This window comes from Copadichromis virginalis, linkage group LG13 (assembly GCF_057382275.1).
Source record: "Copadichromis virginalis isolate Kocher_CV1m ecotype Utaka linkage group LG13, C_Virginalis_male_GT1.1, whole genome shotgun sequence".
Lineage (NCBI taxonomy): Eukaryota > Metazoa > Chordata > Actinopteri > Cichliformes > Cichlidae > Copadichromis > Copadichromis virginalis.
In genome coordinates, this window is record NC_140630.1 from 26,473,438 (window position 1) to 26,497,209 (window position 23,772).

General features: G+C 41.0%; 3 protein-coding genes across 5 annotated transcripts; 2 read left to right on the top strand and 1 right to left on the bottom strand.

The window, feature by feature from the left end:
* Positions 1 to 545: 545 nt before the first annotated feature.
* pcbd1 (pterin-4 alpha-carbinolamine dehydratase/dimerization cofactor of hepatocyte nuclear factor 1 alpha) lies at positions 546 to 6,751 on the top strand. Of its 2 annotated transcripts, none has more exons than XM_085478267.1 (5): positions 546 to 711; positions 1,415 to 1,546; positions 1,643 to 1,723; positions 2,525 to 2,613; positions 5,045 to 6,751. In XM_085478267.1, exons 1-5 carry the CDS (start codon positions 709 to 711, stop codon positions 5,097 to 5,099), a joined length of 360 nt encoding a protein of 119 aa, XP_085334393.1. In that variant the 5' UTR covers positions 546 to 708; the 3' UTR covers positions 5,100 to 6,751. The 2 variants fall into 2 exon arrangements, with proteins under 2 accessions (XP_085334393.1, XP_085334392.1); XM_085478266.1 differs by lacking the exon at positions 5,045 to 6,751 and adding an exon at positions 2,756 to 3,725 and having other exon boundaries at positions 548 to 711.
* A 39-nt stretch (positions 6,752 to 6,790) lies between these two features.
* sgpl1 (sphingosine-1-phosphate lyase 1) lies at positions 6,791 to 17,588 on the bottom strand. Of its 2 annotated transcripts, none has more exons than XM_085478268.1 (14): positions 17,383 to 17,588; positions 14,724 to 14,889; positions 14,233 to 14,300; positions 13,786 to 13,933; positions 13,557 to 13,636; positions 13,198 to 13,326; positions 12,750 to 12,838; positions 12,543 to 12,651; positions 12,360 to 12,458; positions 12,127 to 12,273; positions 10,334 to 10,572; positions 10,090 to 10,236; positions 9,887 to 10,007; positions 6,791 to 9,033 (listed from the first exon to the last, which is right to left on the bottom strand). In XM_085478268.1, exons 1-14 carry the CDS (start codon positions 17,392 to 17,394, stop codon positions 8,890 to 8,892), a joined length of 1,698 nt encoding a protein of 565 aa, XP_085334394.1. In that variant the 5' UTR covers positions 17,395 to 17,588; the 3' UTR covers positions 6,791 to 8,889. The 2 variants fall into 2 exon arrangements, with proteins under 2 accessions (XP_085334394.1, XP_085334395.1); XM_085478269.1 differs by lacking the exon at positions 17,383 to 17,588 and adding an exon at positions 15,341 to 15,911.
* A 5,331-nt stretch (positions 17,589 to 22,919) lies between these two features.
* On the top strand, positions 22,920 to 23,651 carry neurog3 (neurogenin 3). The gene has a single exon (XM_085478289.1). It carries the CDS (start codon positions 22,962 to 22,964, stop codon positions 23,598 to 23,600), a length of 639 nt encoding a protein of 212 aa, XP_085334415.1. The 5' UTR covers positions 22,920 to 22,961; the 3' UTR covers positions 23,601 to 23,651.
* Positions 23,652 to 23,772: the final 121 nt, after the last annotated feature.

Genomic DNA, 23,772 nt, shown 5'->3' on the forward strand with positions numbered 1-23,772 from the left:
GTCACAGGTATGTATCTGTGGCTCTGTATTAATGCCACAGTCAGCAGACACTCTCCGTTTCACCCCAGTCTAATGGTTTTGTTCTAAATCACAGCTAACTAAATGGCTTTAGCAGCGCTCTCATTTCCAGGTCCAGTCAGCTGTTAAATGCTGATCTCCTGTCACATCCTCTCCCTGTTTTCATTCCATTAACCACTTCATTTCTCTGAGCGCTCACAGTGACAGATGAGTTCACCGGGGCAATCTAACAAGAGCGGGTTGTTAACCTTTGGCATGAACTCTGGTAAGCTGAAGAGCCAACCTCCTTTTTAAATCTGATGTCAACTGGAGAAAAGACATTAATATCAGCAGGTAATTATTCTTAGGATTAAGTTCATGTTTGATATGTGTGCATAAAAGGTACAGTGTCTTCTCTCTTCACACAGCAAACACTGCTGCACTGGCCTTTGTGCTGAATCGTGCTACAATAGCTGGCCTAATGCATGCCTTGTGCAACAGATGATAGTTTATGATTAAACCCATGCTGATAGGTGGTTGAATAGCTTAGCAGCAGTGAGGATTTTTGCTCAGGCTCCTGCAAGGGCAGCTAGGCGGGGACCATGAATGGATTTATTCCAGTTGCTCTCACTGGCTCCCACAGCAGATTTGCATCTGTGCAACAGGCTGCTGGAGCTGAATCTCCCCTGTGCATGAAAAGCCTCTGCAGACATGGTGAGTACACAACCTTTCTACACTGTCTCCCACATGGAGCTGTTGACATTTCCTCGCTGTCACAGGTAGCACTCTGCTCTACATTATAAGATTTCATTGCAGACTGACATTTCAGGTTTTCAAGCTAGATAAATACAATAAAGTGTCATGCATGCTAACATGAGTTTGGAGGAGGAGAGATGTTCACAGCAAGCCACGGTGAGGTTTGTTTGAAGTTTGAGGTTTTAACCAGCGGTAATCGTTTCTGTAGTGCCCATTCATGCCACAGATCGAGCAGATTAGACCGTTGCTATGATACCTGTTGATGTCACTGCTCGGTCTGAGGCTCTGGTCCTGACATCTGTCTGCTCTGCTGGTACATAATTGTGACTGCTCAGCTAGGGACAGAGCGTTCATGTGTAGATTGTGCAATAAAATGCTATCTATTTGGACGATGTTATGCAATGTTGACTCTGCAGGGCTGAATGAAATAAATTTCACTTTGAACCTGTGTTGTGACCCTGCATCATGTGTTAGAGGAAAAGACCAACCACCACCACCCCCTCTCCACCACCACATGCCTTTGAACCAGCTAGATTTTTAAACTAGGAATGTGGCCTCTCATTGTTTCCAGATGGTTTCCTCTACAACCAATCAGAGTTTGTGTTTGTGAAACTGCCCCTCTCAAATCTGCTGCACTGTTCCCTCTGCTCTGTCCTCACAGGCTGGTAAGGTCCAAGCTCTGACTGAAGAGGAGAGGGCCCACATACTCCCCTTGCTACGCAACGCTCAGTGGGTGGAGGTCGTTGGACGAGATGCTATTTACAAAGAGTTTATTTTCAAAGACTTCAATCAGGTTCTTGCATCATTGTCAAATATCACTTTTAAACTTAAATGACCCATATAACTGCTCTACCTTTTTATTTTAATTTTTGTATTTCTCCCCCTCCAGGCTTTTGGCTTCATGTCCAGAGTGGCTTTACATGCAGAGAAGTTGGACCACCATCCTGAGTGGTTCAATGTCTATAATAAGGTACGCAAGCCTAATAATATATGAAAATAAGATTACAGCCTATGGGGTGGGGGTTGTTTTCCTGGCACTGTGGACAGCTGGCTTTTGTTACTATAGAAAAGCCCAACATTGGGATCATGAATTAGCTTCAAAATGACCTCTCTTAAATGTCATTTTTGCCTTAAAACAATAAAGAACATGTGTTTTTTGTTTTTGAATTTAAAAAGTATTATTTATTTTTTTAACCCAGGGTTAGGGGAAGATGGGATAAGTAATTTTCACCCAAAGCTCTAAAACACCAGATACCTAGTCGACACCAAATGTCAGGTAAACGACTAGCTAGCTGTGAACCGTTTAAAGATGGCAGCTGCAGGTCTCTTCGTCGGGAATTTAACCCATGACTGTGTCTGAAAATTGTGCTAACAGACTTTTCTCAGCGTCAAATGTGTAACCGGTTAATTACATCCATGTTACACGGCAGCCAATTTAGCATGAAATTGTAATTTAACACAAGTGTTACTAAACGCGTGTCTTGTGTAGGCACGAGCCCTAATTAATGTGATTAATACCACGTGAGTTTCTCATTTCCAAGTCAAAATGGCTTTTGCTAAACTTGCAGTGTTTCCTGTTGGGCACTCAGGGTGTCGTCTGGTTTTGTCAAAACCTTAAAGGACACTTTCCCAGGGTCTTACCTTGTGCTCATGCTTCACCTGTAATGACTCCATAACAAATGGCGGCAAAGCTCTTTGTCGAGTGGTATTTTGAAGAAAACTCATTCAAATTTGCATTGATTCACCACTTTGTGCATTCTCCTTAACGCAGGTCCAGATAACTCTCAGCACGCATGACTGTGGAGGGCTGTCCCAACGTGACATCTCTTTGGCCACCTTGATTGACCAGGCATCTCTAATGTGAGCAGAATGTCACCGGTCAAGGCAGAGAAAACTAAAGTGCTCTTCACATGGGTTTTTATTTAAAGGGGGGTGGTAATTATAAGCTTAAGGAAATGGTATAAATTCCAATGGTACATTCATCTTTCTGTCCCAACTATAGGCCCATTCCTGCCAGAGCGCAATGGAGCGATGCTCCGCCAAGTTCTCAACAAGCGAAGAAATAAAATACTGTAATTGAACTAATCTGGCTTAAATTTAAACGTCATTAAAGAATATCTAATGATCCAATAAACCAAACTGTATGGTCAAAGCTATAAAACTGATATTTGCAGCTTATTGCGTATCTGTTTGGAGTTCCCAGTCAAACTTTTTTGGGGGGCAGCATCGTATTTAAATAAATCGTACATACACGATTTACTAAGTGTATGTGTATACAATTAACTTCAAACTGTGCTGAAATTAATACCGGGAACACGTCTGACAGTAACTGTGTTACATTTGTTTTGCTCCAAATGATGAGGGTGCTAAAGCTTTGGCTGTCACACAACCATAAGGATGGTTAATACAGGCAGCAAGTTCATTTCTTGACAGTGATCTGAAGGGTTCGCGATGTTTCAAGGTGTTGGTCAGGTTTCCAATCAGACTGGTCCATCATCACATGGCGTGCAGAGAGGAAAACAGTAATGTGCGCATGCAGCACAGTAACTTCATTAACTGGGAGTATGGTCAGGTCCTGACCGTAAATGAGTTTGTGTTCGTCTACACCGTATTGTACCGCAGTCAAGTGAGCCCTCACATACGACGTCACAGTCAAGATAGCCGCACCTAAAATGTTGTTGCACTATTCTTACGCATATTACGGTACGGGTGCCGAATGGCTTAGAAACGCGAGTTTTCTGTATACTGGCGTTTCACGATTTTACTGCTCAATCCACTTCGACTTTTGAAATATCAGCAGTTGATATATAACAAATTACTTTATGATTCTCACACTGCACATTAAAAATAACAAAAAATGTTATATATTCTGTAAGAGTTGATAACATATACAAAGCATTGTCTTCTCACTATACTGTACATTTCTGTTCACATGACCTTATGCCCAACTAAATAAAAATTGCTGTACTGTATTTTTGATATTGTGGTGGGTTTTGTGTTGTTGTTTGCTTTGGGGTTTTTTGTTACAAGAAAATTGTTTGAGGTGCCGCTAATATTTCACTGGATTCTTCCTCTGAGTTACCTCCACTCTTCCTCCTCTGCCTCACAGCCCAAATAATTTTACAGTTTCAGAGAAAATTAACAGTAAACTCTACTCAAATTACATTACAATATTCTCATCTTTGAACTGATAATACAGGGAAGCTGTAAGAGGTGACGCCAATATTTCACTTGATTCTTACTCTAGGTCATCCTCACTCTTCCCACTCCGACTCACAGCCCAATTAACTGTATGGTTTCAGAGAAAATTAACTCTACCCAATTTACATATTCTCAACTTTCAGCTGATATTACAAGGAAACTGTAAGAGGTGATGCCAATATTTCACTGGATTCCTACTCTGGATCACCCTTCCTCTTCCTGCTTACAGCCCACTGAACTGCCCACAGAAAATTCTACATAGAGAGATAGACAGATGCTGTATTTATCCTGCCACATAATGAAGAGTTATTGTACACTTTTACAGAGAGAACAATAGGAATGATTTCCTGAAGTGTTCTTCATGGCTGAAAGTTTGAATCAGTTAGAGGGAGGAGCCGTGCTTCTTTACAAGGGTGGAATGGAGCAGGTGTGATGGGTTGTCCATAATATTAGTGACCTCTGACCCTTGCTGACTCAAACTCCTCCAAATTCTCACCATTGCTGCTTCTAACCTTGCAGAATAATTTGTTCTTCCATTTGAGATTTCATTCACTTTATCAGTTGAAATTACAAGTTACAGCGCGCTGGGCATCAAATCAAATCACGTCCATCAGCAGTTTGAATATTGTGAAAAAAGAATAGCATATATGTACATTATGGAGTGCACAGTGTTGAAGTTCCGGTAGGTGAGAGCGAGGCGTCTATGAAGTGTCACTGTTCAGCAGTCCGATGGCCTGATGGAAGAAGCTGTCCTTTAGTCTGCTGGTTCGGGACCGGATACTGCAGTACCTCCTGCCTGACGGAAGTAGTTTGAACAGTGTGTGACTGGGATGACAGGAGTGATTGATCCTCCCTGCTTTCCTCTGACAACGCTTCTTGTACAGTCATGGCCAAAAGTTTTGAGAATGACACAAATATTAGTTTTCACAAAGTTTGCTGCTAAACTGCTTTTAGATCTTTGTCTCAGTCGTTTCTGTGATGTACTGAAATATAATTACAAGCACTTCATACGTTTCAAAGGCTTTTATCGATAATTACATGACATTTATGCAAAGAGTCAGTATTTGCAGTGTTGGCCCTTCTTTTTCAGGACCTCTGCAATTCGACTGGGCATGCTCTCAATCAACTTCTGGGCCAAATCCTGACTGATAGCAACCGATTCTGTCATAATCACTTCTTGGAGTTTGTCACAATTAGTGAGTTTTTGTTTGTTCACCCGCCTCTTGAACAAGTTCTCAATGGGATTAAGATCTGGGGAGTTTCCAGGCCATGGACCCAAAATTTCAACGTTTTGTTCCCCGAGCCACTTAGTTATCACTTTTGCCTTATGGCACGGTGCTCCATCGTGCTGGAAAATGGATTATTCTTCACCAAACTGTTGTTGGATTGTTGGAAAAAGTTGCTGTTGGAGGGTGTTTTGGTACCATTCTTTATTCATGGCTGTGTTTTTGGGCAAAATTGTGAGTGAGCCCACTCCCTTGGATGAGAAGCAACCCCACACATGAAAGGTCTCAGGATGCTGTTGGCATGACACAGGACTGATGGTAGCGCTCACCTTTTCTTCTCCGGACAAGCCTTTTTTCAGATGCCCCAAACAATCGGAAAGAGGCTTCATTGGAGAATATGACTTTGCCCCAGTCCTCAGCAGTCCATTCACCATACTTTCTACAGAAGATCAATCTGTCACCGTCAACAGCAGTGCCGTTGACGGTGATGGGGGTATGTGCTTCTCTACACATCTGGAAGTCTACTATCTAGCACACCTGGATGTGAACCAGCGGTCTGCTTCACAAAAAGGATGCCCCTCTTAGCAGCCAAAACAGTTTTATACCACAACAAAAACAAGTATTAGTATGACTATCTTCTGGATAGTGACGCGGCGGTCCTGCCATTTCCCCCTGTGGATCTTCTCCTCCACTCCGTCCACGTCTCAGCTCGTTTGCATCTGCTACTTTCCTGGAAAAAAGAAAGAAAAACACCTCCCTAGCCAAACCTGGATTATTAATATTATCTAGCAATTCTTAGCCGGTTATTTTGTACCTATAATGAACAAAAATATAAACGCAACACTTTTGCTCCCATTTTTCATGAGCTGAACTCAAAGATCTGAAACATTTTTTACTCACACAAAGGACCCATAACTATCAAATATTGTTCACAAATCTGTTTAAATCTGTGTTAGTGAGCACTTCTCCTTTGCCGAGATTATCCATCCCTGCCCACAGGTGTGGCATGTCAAGGTGCTGATTAGACAGCATGAATATTGCACAGGTTTCCCTTTGGCCTTTTATTGTGGGCGGTCTATGTCGGAACTGGGTTGACGACCAGGCCGCACAATCTTCATATCTGGGCCTCATCTAGTGTCCAGAAATCCAGCTGTTACACACACATCTCAGGTTTTTACTTCTCTGGAGGAAACGCACCACCTGCCTCTCTTGAACAGCTGTCTCAACAAGATCACACACCTCCCATCAGTTTTAACCGGTTACAAATTCACTTATTCTGCAAGGAAAAAAGCGAGGAACAGAGAGAGCAGGAGGGAACCTAAGTTGAAACTGTGCACAGACGACTTTAAGATTTGTACATAAAGGCAATCTAACATTTGATCGCGTGATCAGTGACAAATGAATAAGTATGTAAACTGCCACTATGTTTACATGCTCCGCTTAACGTGGAAATGCGTGTGGTCGGTGCTCTCTGGTAGTTCATCACATAGCACCACACCTCTGGTCCCAACATGTGTGTTGTGTACTAAGTGTTTTTCAACTTTGTCATTAAAATGATTCTTCCCCCGTCACACTGTTTCCTGTTGTAACTTAAAAAGACGACTAAGAAATGATTTGAATCCGTTTTATTGAAAACATCACTGTAGAGCCATCTGCTACAGTCAGCTAAGCCCAATCCCCGTTGTTGGAAAGGCTGCAATGTCAGCACAAGGTCAAACACATCATTGCTACATAATGTCACTGCCAGTGAAGATTTACTGTGCAGACCTTCAGAGAATCTGTTACAGGGTTATCTGTGCCAGCTACTGCCTAAAACAACTTACGTAGAGTTCTTGAACATTCAATCATCAGTTTGTAGTATTTCTTCAATGCAATAGGATTAGTCCTTTTTAATTTTTTGTATCAGCATGGCTTTCCGCACCTTATTACTGACAACAGTATTTCAGGATGAAAGCATGGACACACGATGGTATGAACTTTTACTGTTAGCTGGATTGTTTAATCAGTCTTTAAACCAGGCACTGGCTACAAGATGGGAAATTCTTGCACGTGTGAGACTAATTACATTCATGCCAAATCTCTTCAAAAAGCTCCCAGTAAATAAAAACAGTTGAAACACAAACGTTGACAAAAAGAGTCAAATGAAGCAAAAAGGAGCGGTCACACAAATGCTTAAAATTTACTAATCAAGGCTGATAAGTTGTCATTCACTACAATGTTTCTGCTAAACATGTAGAGCATTCCCATTTGTTACACTTCATCAAGGAGAAGTTACATATTGCACAAACATGGAACTAAATTCAAGGAATTTTCAGCAACGTTAGATGAAAGCTCGTGAGAAACAGAGAGCAAGGTCCTTTTGGTGTTACAGTATGCATTGTTAAGTTATCAATCTGTGAGTAACATATCCTGCTGAGTAGATATTTACTAGAATACATCATGTCCACAGTCAGTCAGGGCAAACAGCTGATTTCTCCCAAGTTTAAAGAATCTCCATCTGTGGATCGGTCACAGCGGAGATGTTCCCTTTCAGTGTATTTACAAACACTTTAGTGCAGTCGGTCAAATGCCCCAAATGCTGTAACGCTTTTGTTATGTGAGAAATGGAAAACTGACGCCCAGTTTGAATGGGTTTCACTGGATGAAATAATGATGTTTGCATTTAGTGGAAACTGAGGTAGATTGAATTAGGACACAAATTATTACAACGAGGTGACACACAGGTGACTTTGCAGAATACAGAGGAATAATTGAGTTTCTGCTACTTGATTATCCAAGTAACTGATAAGTAGCTGGAGAGCTTTGGATATCACTAGCCTCTTTCAAAATATTAATGCCCCTATTCTCTCTTATTAAAATTAAGAGTTTTAGTGGATATTAATAACATTAAAAACTCCCATTCCCACCGTCTATGATACCAACCACAGTAGATGAACCACAAATGAAGGTAAATGAGTGCTAACAAAACAAGGACATACATGTTCAGGCTTGCAGATAAATTCTGGTTTCAAGTGATGTACATATTAACCTGATATGTAGTTTTTAGGGCATTGCAATGCTTTTACATTAAACCACCCTTTTGATGATAATACACAGGCATGTACAGCCAGTTCAGAGCAGTGCATCAGTTTATAAGCTACAGGCAGCACAGCGATTCTAGCACATTTTGAGCTTTCGAGTAGTTTGTTTTTGCAAAGTCGTCGTGGACAGTGAAGTGAAGCGGTGACGGCATTGAAATGTTCTGGTATTTTAAAAAAACTGAAAGGTTTTACTATGCAATCAGTAGATATCATGACAGACGTGTATTAAATGAAAGCTAAAATCGAAATGAAATGTAAAACAGAAAAAACAAACACATTTCCTCTACATAATTTAAAATCAAATCAGAGGTTAAAACTCGTTTGGACCCAGTCATGTCTTCTCTGTACCATTTAGGCGCAGTGTTACAAGGAATTTCCCTCTAGGCTGATTAGAATGACAATGGCTTGTGCTTCAAAGATTGCTGCAGATGTTTGTTTTTATTTATATATATATATATATATATATATATATATATATATATATATATATATATATATATATATATATATATAGTGCAGGTATGCAAGATAAGGCAACCGTTGAACGATTTAAAAATCAGAGCTCTGGGAGGAGGCGAGAGCGTTTCCCTGCATGCAGTGTTGTCGGGCCAGGAGGGACAAATCCCTTTTCAGTGGGCTTTGCCGTTGCCATTCATGTGGCTGATGTTTGACTTGGTCACCTCAGTGCTGTAGAGACAGTCCAAGAAACCTCGGGAGATCTCCGTGACCAGGGATCTATCTGGGATGGCCTGGGCCATGCCGTAGATCGCTCCCTGCAAGAGCAGGAACATAAGTGAGCTTACAAACATCCAGACACATCATCCGTCTCCTAAAACAGGTTTTCTCTTAGCTATATACTTTCAGACGCAGAAGGCAGCTGCATTAATAAAAAAATTCCAGTTAAATGGCAGCACAGATGTTACTGTTTTTGTTTGCTTTTGTTGCATTTGGATTCATATAACCTCTTGTACCTCTCCAATGTGATGAGTGAACTGACTGAAGAACAAATGAAACTTGAGAAACTAACTTCTAGTTATATGGAATTCACCTTAATCTGCAGCAAGATCTGTTCTCAGTGTTAACTACACTGCTGACAAACCTGTCGGGCACAGTGCTGCTTGTCCCACGTGGGTGGAGTTTAAAAGCTGGCACACAAAATAGCTGCTTGTGTCGACTCAAATCGAAGGTTTTATACAGCAACAATGCAAAATGCCACTTCCCTTCCCAAAATACCCACAGAATGTTAAACCGAAAAGAAAGCTAAATACACAGCACTCAGCATGATTCCTCTCCAGTGGCTACACTAGCGAGCACTACAAAGGTGAAGTCAGCTTGATTTGAATGATAAAGGTATAGTTTGGATCTACAGTAATATGTAATCTCCCTTGGTTTCCTCCTACAGTCCAAAGTCAGGTGAAGTAGCTGAATAAGGTATGAATTTATCTATATGCAGTAGGCTCAGACTGTGACCCTGTCATTACAATAGGATTACAACATCCTGTCATGGATCATCAAAGCAAAACTGTGATGTAATGATAAAGAAAGATTGATGTCTTTGTGTTATTTAAACTTCTTAAAAAACCCACATGTTAATGATGACTATGTAGATAAGTAAACCAAACTCACCATTCCTGTAGTTTTCTCTTTGGGGTTCTTCATGATGATGGCGACCTGCTCTTTGACATCACGAATAAAGTGATCAGCGACCCCTGGCTGAGTGTGCAAAACTGTGCAGCAAATGTGGATGCTGTGAAAGCAACGATTGTGAGGTGTAAATATTTATCATGCCATCACATTTACTGAGACGTTATCGTTTGTTTTACATCTACCTGGACGGGTACTGCAATGTGTTCAGATTCCAGCCCTTTGACGTCAGTGCGTTAGACAGACGGAAAATATCAAAATCATCCGAGCCGATGGCCACCACCGACACCTCCGGATCCCCAAACACAAACACCCCTTTAATCTTGCGGATTCTGACAAACAGAGAAGAAGACAGAAGAATTTTAAAGAAGATAATAAATTACAGACTCTGTAATTTATTATGTTCAGTGTAACAAGTCTGTGTCTTACTCTGTTTTGATCTTGTGAGCTGTGCTGACGATCTTCTTGGTGGCGTCTACGTAGCCGTTCTCTCCCATATACATCATGGTCGCCCAGCAGGCGGCGATGATTCCTCCTGGCCTGGAGCCCGCTATAGAGGGTGAGGCATAGATCCCCCCTTGCCAGTCAGCAGCTACAAAGTATTGGTACTGACGGTACTTTTTATCGCTGTAGAGGATCACTGAGGAACCTTTGGGGGCGTAGCCATACTGGAGAGAAACGTAACACATGCACACAAGGTGCAGAATTAAAACAAGCATATCCCTGTACATACCACACATAGAACAATCTATGTGTGGTATGTATATATACACTAGAGATGGCACGATACCACTTTTTTATGTCCGATACCGATATCATAAATTTGGATATCTGCCGATACCGATATGAATCCGATATAATGTTTTTTAATCAACAAAACTGTTTTTTTAAAATATCTTGCTGCATTTTGTATAAGTTCATACTCAAGTTTAAAACAACAACTACACTAAAGCTATTCTGTTATACCTGTATGCAAAAAAAAAATATTTCATAGTTCAGCAATACTGATCAATCTAATAAACTTAAACCTACACCATCCTCCCTATTCTGGTATTTTAAAGAGTACTTAGCGTAAATATTAAGCAACCTAACTAATAGGGTTCCAACTCCCAGCAACAACAAAAATAAATAAATAAAAAATAGGGAACCACCCCTCACGCTCCACCTCATGATGCTTAATCAACGTAATCAACCTTAATTTGATGCAGTGTGAAAAAAAAATGCACAGAAATCAATTATTTTTCAGGAAATATTAAATAGATTCAACATCTTTCTTCAACAAAATTGCAGACTGCACAGATGGTACCTTCCCAAAGGAAAAAGTACTATAGCTTACTAGGGTATATATATTAGACTTAATAGTTACTATATACAGTAATTGACTTCTATTCATTTTGCATCAAATTAAAACTTTGGGTGTCAGATAATTATTTATTAAAAGCTAGACATTTTAAATGAGAATAAGAAAGAAAAGTATGTCTTTGTGCCCCCTTTTCCCTGTTCATGCCCTATCGGCCCCCCTGGCTAAACTTTGCTAGATCCGCCCCTGCACAGTTACCAGCGTCAGCTACGTAGAAAAAGATCCTGGTGTAGAAAGTAATATTAAATACATTCTAACAACAGCTGATCAAGCTTAAACGTGCTGCTGTTGTTCAGCCGCTGGTTTCCTCTTTCTGGTGCAAAGTGGGCCAAAAGCAAACTAGAGACACGGACTCGCGACAGAAAAGCCGATCAGCTGATCGTTAAGCAGTTTCATGATTGAAGTAGCAGCAGGAGAGGCAGTCGCTCCATATATCGTTTGTTAAGCTTAACGCAGGAATGCTTTACAAACATTCAGAGATGGACTTACACACTTGCTTTACTTCTCTCGGGGATAACTTTGTCGGAGATGAAATGCGGGGTTGCTAGCGAAGCTCCAAATGCTATCCAGACCACCGACAGGTCCCGCATGCCACAGCCGCTCTATCACGTGATGCATACTGCTCCGACGTGCTAACGTTCTGAGGTGAGTTACGGCGTGTTGCAAGTTTTGTGAGGTGCTTTCGTGATATTTAATGGATTGGATTACATTTTTTATTTTTCTCTGATATCCGATCCAGTAATTTAGGTCAGTATCGGACCAATACCGATACGTAATATCGGATCGGTCCATCTCTAATATACACACACATGTATATTGTTCTAGAAAGATTTGATCTGAAGGCTGTTCAGCCACTCCTTACCTTGTGTGTGTCTGCAGAGATGCTGGTAACACCTTTTACCCTGAAGTCAAATGGGGCGAGTGGGTAACCAGCCTTGGCCATGAACACAATAAGAAAACCACCCAGACAGGCATCCACATGCATCGGGATGTTGTAGCGTACAGCCAGCTGCAACACATCGAGAGAAAGTGTGAGGGATTTGACTTCCCAGTTTTTGTCAACAGTACATATAAAAAAAATGGTGCACTTCTAACCTTGGCTACTTCCTCAATGGGATCTATGATTCCATGAGGAAACTGGGGAGCTGAGCAGACAAGCATGGCTGTGTTCTTGCTGATGGCTCTCTTCATGGCCTTGAAAGAGAACAAACAACACTGGAATAAATAATGCCTGGAAACAGAAGTCAGCACATGCTGTCTACGCGTGTTCTCGCTCACCTTCACATCCACTTTCATAGTTTTCTTGTCGAGAGGAATGTGAACCAGCTTCATCCCAAAATAATGTGCCGCTTTGTCAAAAGCTGCGTGGACGCTCACAGGTGCAAGGCTGCGGAAACAAAAGCAGGACACGAAAATGATTTCATGACTTTCTCTGGCAGGAACAAGCCTTGACACGGACCCTGTGTCCTGTAAAGCTCGGCTTACATTTCAGGGTGTTTGACGCCTCGCTCGTGTGCGATGTCTCTGTATGCTTTGCAGGCCATCAGTATGCTCTCGGTTCCTCCTGAAGTGACCTGCACAAAGGAGCGGCAAGGATAAGACAAATTCAGTCCACCTTTTCTAAATGTAGGGATAAAGGTTTGTGCATCGGTCTGATAACAGAGTTGCAAAAAAGAAATCTTTGGGATCACCAGAATTTCTTCACTGATCATAAAAGTGGTCAGATATTCAGCAAAGTCTCATTATAACTTTTCATGACTTTGAGTTACAACACAAACTGCAATTTTATTTCTTTGTATTTCTATTAAGGAGACTAGACTAGAAGTGGGTTTTAAATTGTCCCTGTCTATTATTATTATTGTATAACTGTGACGGAAATCCTGCCGATAAAGAAAATCCTTTTCTTGCAAGTGTCTACTGTATGGTGACTTACTGTGCCACAGGAGTTAGGCCCACCATGGAAGAGTGTGCAAGCCATTCTGACAACCTCTGCTTCCATCTTCCGTACGCCAGGAAAAATGTCTGGGTGGAGTGGATTGCTCCATGCAAAATCCCCATATACCTAAAAATAACCCCAAACAAACAAACAAATGAATGACAAAAGTAGTAAAGTGTTGCATAAACTGCAAACCTCAAACCAGGGTGAAACCAATGTCATCGAAAGGACCGACCAGGAAATGAAATCAAAAAAATTACTTTGTTACTGTAAAAACTCCAAAATGTATTCAAGCTTGACCCTGGCCATTAATGCTTGGAATGCCAAAATCTGCAAATGTATACAGAGATGCATACCTTCACTAGGAGGTTGGTCAGTGACTCATCACCCCAGTACACTGCCCCAGAAACCAATCCCTTATCCCACTTCACCTCATCTGCAACAAAAGATTGAGTCTTGAGAAACCACTGGCTTTCTCAAAGATATTATCCTTTTGAAAGATAAGTAGACAAGTTTTCTTATCAGCAATGAAGATTAGAAATACTGATAAAGAAGCAGGAATCTCAGGGCTGAATGAGGACTTACTCAGGGTGTCGTACTCCTTGATTTTCTCCATTACTTTGGCCTGAGAGAGACCTTTGGAGGGAAGCTCTGTGGTGTAGCTCATCCCCTCCTTGAGGGTAAATAGACTAGCAGACATGTCATCCAAAGCCTTGTTCAGCTGGCTCTGGATCTGATACAAAGAGAGGACAGAGTTACTTTACAGGCACAAACAGCAGTAGAGTAACGTAACCCATAACCTAAAATGGATATAGGAGAAGTAACAGTATTGCTGACTGAACAGAAGTAACCACATGTTATCACGAGAGCATCATCTTAATCGTGCCAAAGGTCTGTCATTCCCACCCATCCCCCTCCATGACTTTGATATGCAGTCATCCAAGAATGACTCATAATAACCCCAGACACTCGTCAGCACACACCAGAAGGGGGGAAAATAAAAAAGGGAAGAGATTTACCACTGATACTTACTGCCCCGCCAACGAAGGGTATTTTTCTGATGAGTCTAAAGCACTGCTTCTTGATTCGTGATGTCAGACCTATTAACCAGAAAACACAAGGCAGCAGCTGTGGTGAAATGTTAGCATGCATGCATCCACAAATATTAAGCAGCTGACTATGACCCATAATCATACGTTAAGGGAAGGCGTAGTCACGAGCCCCTTTCACTCTGCTCGCAAACACACTAAAGAGCTAGATTTTTACCAAGAAGCCACACTCTGACCTTTCCCTCTCAGAGAGCTACAGATGGCTGGCTCTGACCTACTCGCTGAGGAATTTAAGCACCAATTCATTGGAAGATCTAGAAAGTCGAGACAAATGATGGCTTTGCTCGGTTGTGCCGCAATTCCAGATAGTGTGCACTACATTAGCAGATGGTTAGCTGATTACATGCGTTATCTCAAGTCTCAAAGACTCTAGCAGGCCTACTTTGGACCCATTCTTATTGTGTGAAAGATTACTTTCTTGCTGGAAGAGGAAGCCTTTGACCCATAGTGCTCCCACTGTGGTGATCACTGTCACTCCGATGATCTGCCACGGCTCCAGATGGGCACAGCGCGAGTTCACCTGCTGCCGGCCCTCCTCCAAATACAGCAGCACCATCTCCTTATACACCTCCAAGGCACTCTGGACATAGAGACACACAATATGCATTACAAGAGAAGTGCAGAGCAACCATCAGCTTTTCTCTAACAACAATCTGGATTTACAGAAGGCTCAAACTATTCAGTCAACAGCACTCATGTTTCCTGTGATACAGATCTCTTACACGACTATGGTGATATGGGGAAGCTACCACTGAGTGCCATGTATTGAGAAAGTTAGTCACTGTTTGACAGCATAATGACTGCTTTCCTGCAAAATGAGGTAACAGTTAAATTTCATCTCACTTAATCTGAATTTTTTTTTTTTTTTTTTTTAAACAAGACACATGACTTGTGACTGTGCAATAGGAGCAGATGTACAGGCATCCAGTAAAACACTGCAGGTCAGGCCATAAACCATCAAAGACAGTGACTGACAACACATCCAATTACTTTAAGGGAAAGTAACTAATCTTTCAAGTGCGAGTACTTACTTTTGAAGACATTGCCAGACCTACAGATCCCACCCCCACACACTTTAAACGCACTCGGCACTTTTCCTGACTGTCAGGTGAAGAGACAGCCAACACTCGGTACACCAGGTGAAAGTGAGAGAACACGTTCAGCGAACTGTAGATCTACAAGCAGACTCCTCCCACTAGTCACATAACACATCGAGCCCATTAAGGTAATCAGTCAGGATTAGACGAGACGGGAAAGACTGAGCTACAAATTTACGACGAGGTATAATTTACGTCTCTTTCAAAGCACGATCACAGGTGAATACTTTCCTGTCAGTTCAAATGCGCATGTAATGATTTAGCCCGAGGAGATCTAAGTGAGCCTTAATCACAGTGAAGTGCCCGTCAATGGGATTGCATAAGCGCAGCAAATTTGTCTTTGCATTATCTCCCTCACAAAGTCTTTTTACAACATAACAGCAGGCAGTTTGATCGTGAGGACTTGCCACCTCAGCTGCAATAAGAAAGCTTAAGGTTCAACAGCAGTATCTTAACTAATCACAATCTGTTCTGCCACAGCAAAAATAACACAATGAGGCGAGTCCTCTTAGTGCGACGGAAAGGCCGTTTACTGTGTGAAAGAACAACCTAAGATGTTGCCCCCCCCCCATTAAATCCTAGGTAAAGGGTTGTTAGTGAGCCATGGGAGTCCTACCCCCTGACCAGACAGCAGCTGCCATACCTGCCTGTTTTGGACAGCCTGTTCTCATACAGGTTTAGCAAGATCAGCTGCAAAGAGCTGACTGAAGCAACAGAAAATAAGCAACTAACATATGTTGAATGGGAAGCTTGACTTGAGTCATGACAGGCATGTAATTTAGCACACCGCCCACATTTGATTGCTGTCACACATCTGTCAACTAAACAAATAAATAAATACATGAATAAATAAATAAAGATTAGATCACTCCCTTTTTTGACTCTACTTCAGCCTCAGATCCCACACACACAGCTTCCCCTCAGGAAAACCTACACCAGGTTCACACAAAGCCTCTTGTACTAGTTTCGTGCTACTCCTTGTTGAACAGTGGACACCCATTCTTTTGCTCAAACCCACCCTATACAACATTTAACTATTCTTCTAATGAGACCTTTTGTTGTTTCAAATGGGAGGTCATGTTCTCGTGGAAATATACTGGGCGTGAGGTGGTTGCTCCTGGATACATGAAGGAAAAAACAGTCAGCTTGCTAAAACATCACCAAAGCTCAGAGAGATGAGGAGATCACTGAGGGGGGAGAATAATTACAGATGTGGCGTCTGGAAATTTTTTATTTAAACCTCTACAAAGCCTCCAGATTGCCACAGTATCAAACGATATTTAGGTCAACATCAAAAGTATGTTTTTTGTTTTGTTTTTTTTCCCCCTTGAGATAATTCTTCTCTCTCCTGTGATGACCTGAAGGAGCTCAGAGTGATTTCTGCCCGGACAGCAGATCTGTTTCAGACCAGCTGCCATGTCTTTTGTCTGCCTCTGATTACTTCAATTAGAAAGAAAGAAAAAAAAAAAGCACTGCTTGCACAACCTTAAACAACTCTCCCGTGGGACTACTAAGAGTAGTGCTTTGTTTAAACTTCCTGCAGGTTTATGTTGAACAGGATTTCTACTTTTAGACAGAGGCAGCCACAATAAACAATAGTGAATGAGCCGCAAAACACGCACACAAAGAGGAAGGATCTTATTTTATTAGACTTTAAACCAATAAAAGTGCACCATGAACCTGTAGTTACATCTTGTATACCATCTTTTTATAACAGGGCCAAAAAGTATCGATGAAGATTAAATGTTTCTTGAAAAACAACCATATGTCTGTAACACGAAGCTCTCATAACAAGAGTGCCTGCCAGTGTTTGTGGACTCGGAGCATCCCTCACAGGAAAACAACTCGGGCCATTAGCTCACTTCAGTACTGATAAACAAGTCTGCTTCTTCGGGCGTCCTGAAGCCGCACTGTCATTGTCCCGTCTGCTACACTGCCTGTAACGTGAGACGGAGAGAAAGTACAGAGACACCTACCCAGTAGTCCATGTTCTCGAGGCAAACTGTCACCGAAAGTTCCCTTTATTTAGCCTGCTTCTCGGGGAAGTCACCTCCAGCAGCCTTTGCTATGAGTCCTCTGCTCTCATCTACATGCTACTACCAAACACAGCAGCAAGCTAACCCTGATTGAGGAAGTCACAAATACACTCGCGTATAACTGCACGCGGTCTGCGCATGTGTAGATCTGATGATGCTGTGCCGCTGTGAAATCTACCAATCTACCAGGCACCGCGTGCTTTGTAGATCTTCTCTCCGAGTCGCAGGAACGTCGCACGTTTTCACACCCACAACTGGATGTGAAATGCTGCGTTCAGAGACGCCACGTAAAAGACAATTTGCCGTCATGTGAGTCCAGTAATGCCATGGAAACCATCGTATTTATTGAAATATTTACGCCTCGAGTCAGTGACCTTTACCCCAGAAATGTTTGACAAGCAGACAACAAAGTACCTTTTCGTAATAAATCTTAATTTATCCACATTTATTCAGATGTATGACTGTGCATTGCTCAGATCATTTCGGCATTTCAGTTTTGTTCAGCGGAGAACAATCAATTTTTTGGCAACCTAAAAAAAAAAGGTATCTAAAAACATATATTACTAAGGGTCACATTCTCTGATTCTCAGATAATTATAAAGACAGATAATGGCTCTCATTCCTTGATAGACACGTTCTTGTTTACAACTGGATCATAATCGTTTACTTTTATTCTACTTAAAGTATACATATTTTAACATCAGTGAACGCCTCATTTAGCATTTTGTGTAACAAGACGAAATTCTGTCTAGAAGGGAAAACAGCGCCGCAGAGCTGCCGGGTACTGTAACTGCACATCTAAATACACTATTTTTGAGTGGGATATCTTCTTTTGGAGACAATTAAAAAAGTAGTTGTACAGCTGCCGTTTTATTGATAAAATTAAATTGATCGTCTTAAAAGAACATGAATAAAAAGTTATTAAACTAGGTTGACTTGTGGAATAAGGCTAAACCAACACAATAACCCAGACACATTATGTGTTTTGCTCTTTTGTTGTTGTAGTGGTAACTGAAGTCCATGTAGTTAAATTGCCCTGGATAGTCTGTGCGTCACTTTTATCACATTTAGAGTTGAGCTCTTCATCTGTTTGTCATATAAAACCAGTAAAAACATCCTAAATATAATTCTTTTAGCCTGAAATGTATTTATTTTTTCCCCTAAAGTGACCCAAAAGATACAAAATTCAAACATTTTAAAATTTTAGCCTGTGGTACAGGTGTTATCAAATCTTGTGCAATGAGGCTGTTCTGAGGTAAACCTGAAACTTTTATGTTTTGTGTTCTAAGTGTTACACTATTAAAAAAAATGTTTATATTAATCATTATAGACGATAGTGATGATATTTTTTTAATGATACAGAACTGAGCAGAGTGTTTAATGGATGTAATGGTTATAAATGTTTATATGATAATTCCCAATTGTTCCAGAATGATGTTTTCGCCATTTTCACTTTCAATAAAACATATTTGAGTTATTATGACTGTTCTTTTTTCATTTCTTAAGTAAAAGAAGATATGATATTACTGGTAATAGATGTTTTTCCTCTAAAAATGAGTGCTGTAATACCAGTAAAATAGATTCCCCCTGCTTTCTGAAACACTCATTAAGGAACAATCATATATTTATTGCTGTTCGATGGGAATTTTTATATTCTAAATAGATCTATTGTTCAAAATTGAATATAGGCACTTGTTATGAACAAAGTCTTGGCCAGGGTCAATTTTTACATGCATCTTACTATGTGTATATATCATATATACTATGATGTATACGAATAACCCAAATTAAACCTGAAATATGACAGGTTTGAAAACTTCTCCAGAATTGTGCTTTTAGGCTAATTACAATTGTTTGGGATTTTGATATGGAAGCTTTCACCCTTTAGATTGTGTACTTTCATCAAACAACTCAGCTGAACTGACTTTTTTTTCTTTCTTTTTTTGTTAACTGTTCATTGTGATTCACTAGAGTTGCGAACGAAATTGGGCGATTAGTACATATGTTTGTTGAATTACAAGTTTATTAAATAATTTCTTTATTGTCTTACTTAATATACAACGCTGCAAATAAAATCATATTTTTGATTTATTCAGGTACGTTCCTGCCAGCAGACAGACAGGTAAGCGCAAATCCACCATATTTCTTTACGTGTTCTGTAGAAGACTAAAATAGTCTTCATAAATTAAAAACGCCAACAGAAATAACTTTTTATAAATAGGTTATCTTTACTGTCTAAATCAAACATTTATAACTGATTAAAACCTTAATGTCACATGTCCCTTGAAGCTACCATCCCTTCGCTGAAAATTCAACATTTGCTCTTTTTTATCTACAAAGAGCCGCTAATGAACACGAGGTTTCACAAATAAGCTATCAGAAACAAAGAAAAAAACATAGTTTAGAGGGTGAAAGGGGGCGACTTGCAGCCACCGTCCTATTTGTGTTTAAAATCTCCAATCTTTACAAAAAGACAAACTGTCTCCAAAGGACACCTATTCCGCTATAATTGGTGTACACTGTCTTCAAAAGCTGGGGTGAGAGGTACAATGCCTTGCCTGTGAAAGGAAACTCCAAAGCACATTAAAAGTGAATTACTTCTTGTGTAAAGTGTGTTCGGGGTCATGCTGGTCACGACGCGCGCACTTCTCCAAAAGCGCACACGTCTCCAAAGGCGCACTCCATACTTTCTAAAAGGCAGTCATATTGTTGAGGGGTCTCACAAGAGGTGTACATATGGCATCCGGGTTGCAATTAAATGTTTTTAAGATGTTTTTCCTTTCTTGAAGAAGTTTCCTTTTCCTTTTTTTCTCTCCCGGCAGCTCTTTGCTAGAAAGAACAAGAGGAGGGGGGCACATTGAATGGCTTCGCTGCTAGTTTGGGATGACAACAATCTGGTCAGCGAGTTGTTGGACTTTGATTGTCCCCCTCAAAACGTCCTTCAGACAAAAAGCCGAAGACGAAAATAAAGCCCCACCTGGTACCTCTGTTTGCTAAAATAATAATAAATAGATTTCGTTTAATAAATAAGCAAAGGAGACTGTAAAGTGAAGTAGCAGAGGAAGTATTAATCAGGAGCATCAGGCAGGTATCACCTGCTCGGTAGCTTGCTTAGTTTATTGTTAAATATTGTTAAATCACTTTTCGTACCAAGTCTGCTCCGATATCTACCATTACCACAGCAACTGGCCGCTTATGTTTGCCTATACTTTGCATAACAAGCAGGACACTACAGCATACTGATAAAAAATCAAGGAGAGAGACTGACAACTTCAACCCACACCTGTCCACGATATCCTAATATGGATTTGGCATCAATGAATATTTGTAAAGTGGTAATATTCAGTTTACTTTAGACTTTTCGGGCCTTTTATAACAGCAAGGCACCATCTCCTATCGCCCTAGTATATTTGTCCAGTTTATTGAAAGCATATGGTTATCAGATTGTTCCCAAAACACATATTTAGACAGAAAGTTAAGGAGAGCTTTTTGTGATCCTTTGTTGGCAATTGTAAATCATGCTTGAGCCCCGCCACGCTTCCCTTTCCTCCCTTACCCAGGCTAGAACGTATCTGCACACTGTTGACTCTTTTTTCTAATCTTTAATGTGTTAAAATAAAGTTTTATTAGAAAATAGCAACGCGTCACTGAATTGTGGCGATCTTGGACAAGTTTTTGGAGATGTCATAGCGCACAGACACAGGCTCACATTATAGAAGAAAACGAGCTTTTATTGTTGCGAAACACAAAAAGACCCTTTGTATCATCGATTTACACAGCGGATTTCACCTTCCCACCTCTCCTTTTTTAGTTTGCTCCATGCGTAATTGTCTTATCCAAATACCGGAGCTTTGCGCTCTAACGCAAGAAGCAAATGTTTATCCAAATATATGCCATTTAAAAACAACACTTGTTTAATATAGGTAAGGTTTTCTGAGCTAACAAAGAGGTAAAATAATCTTTAAAAAAGACTCATCGAAGCAATAAGTAAGGACCAACTTGTAGGAGCTTAAAGTTCTTTTAACGTCCGCCTTACCAGGTAGTGTGATGTGCGCAGAATCGCAAAGAGTCTCTCAATCTTTAACAATAAACAATAATAAAATAATAACTGCAGAGAACTTTTGCATTTTCTTCTTCATCTCGGTTTTTAGCGTACTCTGGTGCACATGGAGCTGATTTTAGAAGCCAGTCTGGCAATAATGTGCTCTGCAGGGCATGTGCCGATGTTTTGAGTGCGTAAAATGTGGCATTACAAGTACCTCTTATGGATAGAGATCGGATAATATTTCCAAAATAAAACTTTGTGTACAGTGATATTTAATTAAACACAATACAAATATTGAATACGGTTCCACCTTTTGCGCATAAAACTAAACGTTGCTTACTTTTCAACCATTGCGAAAGTCTTTTCATAAACACATTATGATTTACTATAACAATAAAGATGAAGACAGCTAGCCTTGAAAGCTTTAATGGGAATTAAAGGTAATCTGTAATCGAGTATCACATCATATATACAAGATCCATATTGTGTCTCGTGTCAAGCTTTTTTTTTTTTTTTGCTAGACCAGCATCTCACTAGACAGAAACAAGCGCATGACCTCACTAAACCGAGGTCAAAGCAAAGCTCACAAAATGGTTTGGTTTTCTTTTCCTACCAGGACCTCCAGCATTTGACCAGCAAAACAGGGAAATTAGTGAATAGCTGGCATAATGATAAATACAAGCAATAAACAGATATATTAAGATTCCCAGAGTGGTAGTTTAGGACCACCACAATCCTGAACGCTGCATGTTTGTTGCCCCCAGACAAACTTATGGAAATCGGCTCGTAATGTTTACCTTCTCCAAGAAAAAAAACATGACCCTAGTCCATAAAATAGGAGTATTATTAGCCTGACATACATCCGTGGCACTTTGCCATCCACATGTATTTAATTAACTATTACAATGAATACACAAAGAAATGCAAGCACACTGAAGGATGAGGGAGAGGGTGAAGGACTCGCTGCCTGGAAGCTGATTGGCCACTCGACGAGCGCTGTTGATTCAGGCGTCCACGGTGCAAAAAACAGATAAGATAAAGGCCATATAAAGTGACAAGAGATGCGCATCCATCCCTCACTGTCACCTGCACATATACACTGTCTGCTGCCTCCAGCTACAAGAGCGGACTACGTCTTTATCCCAGCTTCGCCTGTCAGGAGCAGGCCTGCAAACGTAAGTGCGACTACACTCAGAAGTTTATTTATTTATTTTTAAAATATGTCCTTTAATGTTTTTCAGATATTTCATTTCTAGTTACTGGTGCAGTTGCGTTGTTATTTTTAATCAGTTAAAACATTTAACGAACTCGGGGTGTAGATACACGTTTCAGTCTCGTAGAAAAAATGGGAAACGTGATTTCCAGGGTTTGTGGCACATCTCAGGGCATCATTTGGAGTTTCTTTTTCTCTTTATAGCCAAGCTGTCTCATTGGCATCACTTTTGATTATTTTCATCTTCTTCGTCGCCACAGGATGTATCCTAAAGTAATCTGCGTCCCCGACGCCCTGCGCGGGTTTTCTCCAACACTGCGCAACCGAGTGAACGAAGCCGGTGACACTTCAGGAGACTCACGAGGACAGCTCCCGCGAAAACCAGCGACTGTTACCCGAGACGTGTCCTCAGTGAAAAACCCCAAACACAGATGTGAGCAGTCCGGGCAGCGGGGCAGGCGAAGGATGAAGGCGAACGATAGAGAGCGCCACCGCATGCATAATCTGAACTCCGCCCTGGACGCGCTGAGGAGCATCCTGCCGGCTTTGCCAGAAGACGCGAAACTAACAAAGATCGAGACTCTGCGATTTGCCCGCAACTACATCTGGGCTCTGACCGAGACTCTCCGGATGGCAGACCAGCACGCACACACTCAGGACTATCTGGCATCAGATCTGAGCAGCCCGGCAAGCGTTTTATCTGCCGAACGGGACTCAGCATCACCTTCAGAATGTGGTTATGGGACCAATGCTGACTTTAGCCACAGAAGCTCTCTCACCGCTGTTAATGAGATGAGCTGCAGAATCTTCCCAGGAGAAGAATCCAGCGCCATCCCCGTTACCTTTTGTTTCAAGTCCCTGTGTGCTGACAATGACCTGACGAGTATGTGGCACTTTTGACTCTCTATACCGCTCCATCTCACATAAAGACATTTGGGTGCAAGCAGCAGTTTCCCATCCGCTTTAGCGAGGTTACGCTTAAGACCAGGTCCAAAGACATTAGTTACCCATGTTCAGTGTTTATTCTTAAAAAGCAACTAAAGTTTTTTGTTTTGCTTTTTTTTTTTTTTTT